At 20.9% G+C, this 3,453-nt stretch overlaps 1 protein-coding gene across 1 annotated transcript in view; it reads right to left on the bottom strand.

Annotated features, from left to right (window-relative positions):
* Nucleotides 1–594: 594 nt before the first annotated feature.
* Nucleotides 595–3,453, bottom strand: part of LOC107882572 (RUS1 family protein homolog) — a 4,100-nt gene continuing 1,241 nt past the window's right edge. Inside the window, exons 3-6 of the mRNA XM_016801124.2 lie at nt 2,301–2,406; nt 1,005–1,117; nt 802–901; nt 595–728 (exon numbers count right to left, since the gene is read on the bottom strand). Coding sequence (XP_016656613.1) covers nt 667–728; nt 802–901; nt 1,005–1,117; nt 2,301–2,406 — 381 coding nt within the window. The 3' untranslated portion in view covers nt 595–666. The remainder of the gene's footprint in view (nt 729–801; nt 902–1,004; nt 1,118–2,300; nt 2,407–3,453) is intronic.

Genomic DNA, 3,453 nt, shown 5'->3' with positions numbered 1-3,453 from the left:
TTTTAAAGAACAGCACAATGAACAAATTCCTTTTTATAAAAAAAGAACGAGAAAATGAACTAATTCTTTTCTTTAAGGAAAAATAACAAAATTGTTCGTTCCTTTCTAGTTCCAATAATTTACACAGATAAGTATGTAAAAATCAAAATTAAGATATATTTTTTTAATGTGTATAATGTATATTCCTAATTAGTGATTGTTATCGAGTATCGATGTTAAAACAATCGACATAGGTTAGCCAAAAATTTAATTTTGAAGAAAATCTCAAAATATATAATAATATATTGCATAAACATATAAAATATGTACCTACTTGTAGTTATATATTATAAATAAAAATTAAAGAAGTATGCATAATACGAAAAAAAAAAAACATTGATGATTAAATAAGAATTTTTATTTTATTTGGAACTAAAAAAGGAACTCGTCCATTTTCCAAAGCAACGAATTCTTTTTTTTTTAAGGAACAAGGAACAGAACGAATTCCTTTTTTTAAAAAAAGAACGAGGAACAAACCGAATTCCTTTTTATAAGGAACTCGCCAAATACTGTTAAATACACATAATGTAATTCGTTCATTTAAAATGTAATATAATAATTTTACCTTTATTTAGTTGTGGATTCAAATCATAAGGTTTTTGATAGTTAAAATGTTTTAACTTCTTTTTAGTTCTGCTGTATTTTTTTTTCACATTTCAAAATACTTTTATGTTTGACATCGTTATTATCTATTATTTTAATAATTTTTAAAAAAGGTTAAATAAAAAATTTCAATATTAAAATAAAATAATTATTTTTAACCTTCATTTTTATTTGTATTAATAGTCATCATTTCCTTTATATGCGCTGTATTATTTTTGTTGTGTAAATGTATATTGTCTTCATATTCTTTGAATTTATTCTGGATAAGTATAACAAGTAAGTAATTATTATTATTATCATCATCAGAAATTATAGGTTTAGATGTAGCATGCACAATATTTATTACATGTGAATGTACTTACATTATTGTAGAACTTTTTAACACTTATCGAGAGTTTTGTAGGACTTAATGGTTTGATTTCATATAATATTAGGTTATTTTCAACATTTTCCAAAGATTTTTTCCTTTTATTATCTTAAAAATAAAAAAATTTCCTTGAAAATTATGATTATATGCGGGCACATCTAGTTGTTTTTGTTTACCATACGCAACAAATTCACATTTCACATAATAATAATAAAAAAAAAAAAAAAAATGGGGCGTTAATACTACTATAAATGAACTTGAATGAAACATAGGGATGAAAAGTCCAAATATATTGAAAAAGTGAAGATATTAGTATTAAGATTTATTGATATTTAATAATGGACTAATTTTATATTTAAAATTAATATGGAACATGTAGTTTTGATTATATTATATAATCGATTTGTAGTGTTGTATAATAGACAAAGACAAAGTACTAAATCCTATTATGGCTATTGGAAAGTAATATTTCTTTATAAATTAAATCAATGAATATATTTTGTATACATTGTATTAATTGCAATTAATTTATTAGACAATAATTTGATTAAATGTAAAAAATATTGATAATATAAGGAAATAAAAATAAATTTTTATAAAAAATATAGAATTCAATATAAGTAAAATAAACGTTTTACTATATGTAAGAGGAACCAAATATTTTTGTAGAATAACATTCAATTTGAATTGTTTTTAATATAATAAATTAATGAAAATGTAGATAATAATTCATTTTGTTGATGTTTTCATCATGGCGATTTTATGCCAAAAACATTGGATTTTTTTTAAAATAATAATTTAATACGATAAGTGGTAAAATGGTATAGGTAACTTGACACGGAAAATCAAAATTAATAGTATGTTAATACTTTTTATAAATAAAAACATATTTTTATTTAGTTTTATATTAAACTGTGTATGAATGGCAAAGAAATTCTGTGATGCTCACTTCTAGTTCTATTTATTTATTTAATTCTTTTTCCTTTAAAGATTCAAGATTAAGATAAGAAATGGAGATATATCGTCAAATTTTGATCAAAAGTTATCTTAGACGAATACATTTAATTAGAATGCTAGTGCATACCAATGATAGTAATGAAAATTTAAATTTGTTTAAAAATGTATCAAAGAATGTTCCTTTGTCTTATCAAAAAATCTAAATTAATATTGGAGCTTCTTCTACAAAATTATTTAGTGTTACATTAACTTTAGACACAATATTTTAGTATAAATCCAATAGCCTTAATATTGATATAATAATGTACACATAAATTTAAAATGCAATGCATACTTTTACTATTTAAAATATTTGGAGTAGAATTAATTGCATTTTGAATATCATTGTCCCTTACATTTTTCCTAAGTTTAATGCGAAGATTATTTTTCTTGCTGATTTTCTAAAAGAATTAAAAATATTTATGAAAAAAATAATGGTAATAGAATATATTTTATTTAAGCTCATGCAATCTAAGCTACATTAACTATTGTTATAACTAATAAGCTTTTAATAAAAATAATTATATATTTATATATATAGTTATACCGTACACTTAATATCAGAATTTATATATAAAAGCACTAAAAAAAAAAATATGAATATAATTTACCAAATAAATAGGGTGGTTTTAAATTTTTTAATTTAACGGTACGTTAATAATAAATTATTTTTTTTTTAATGTTACAAAATCTTCATACAAATACATTAAAAACATCTTGATCATTGGAGGGAAGTACAAAAGTTAGTAATCTAATACTACTACTTACTAGGCATCTTAACATTTTAGACTTTAAAGTATATAATATATAAAATAAACATGTTTTGTGTGAATCAAATAATGTATTTTTTTTTCTTACCATCATTACATTTTGAGTAAATCGTTTGTATACAAATAATATTTTAATGGGATAAGAAACTCAGAGAAATGAATAAATTATATTATGATAAAATATTATCAAACACTACCTATTTTAAGTTTTTGGTTCTTGATTAGTATTATTTAGTGTATTTAATGTTAATATCTAGGAACTATACATATGCTCTAAGTATATATACCGCGAGATATACCGTTATTATATTATAATATTGTTTTACATTTACAAAAAAAATAAATAATAGTAAATGTATCCTAACGGTATAGAAATTAAAAATATAATTAATTATCCCTTAAATTAATTTAATAAATTAAGATTAAATACCTATTTGAGTTTTAAAGAATATTACATATGAAAAAAAAAAAAAATGTTTACTATAATAATTAAATAGTTTTTAATTCTAAAAATAAATTTATTAGTGGACTGGGTCAAAGTCCATGACCCCTGTATTACACCATTAGAACATAAGACCAAATAATTGTTTCCCTTGACGCAAGAATAAATATTTACAAGCAGTATAATCAAAATGATTTTTCCTATAAATAAATAAAAATCTTTAAATACATTAATAA

The sequence above is a fragment of the Acyrthosiphon pisum genome, unplaced genomic scaffold (assembly GCF_005508785.2).
Source record: "Acyrthosiphon pisum isolate AL4f unplaced genomic scaffold, pea_aphid_22Mar2018_4r6ur Scaffold_21525;HRSCAF=24177, whole genome shotgun sequence".
Classification (NCBI taxonomy): domain Eukaryota; kingdom Metazoa; phylum Arthropoda; class Insecta; order Hemiptera; family Aphididae; genus Acyrthosiphon; species Acyrthosiphon pisum.
This window is presented reverse-complemented; position numbering and strand designations above follow the sequence as displayed.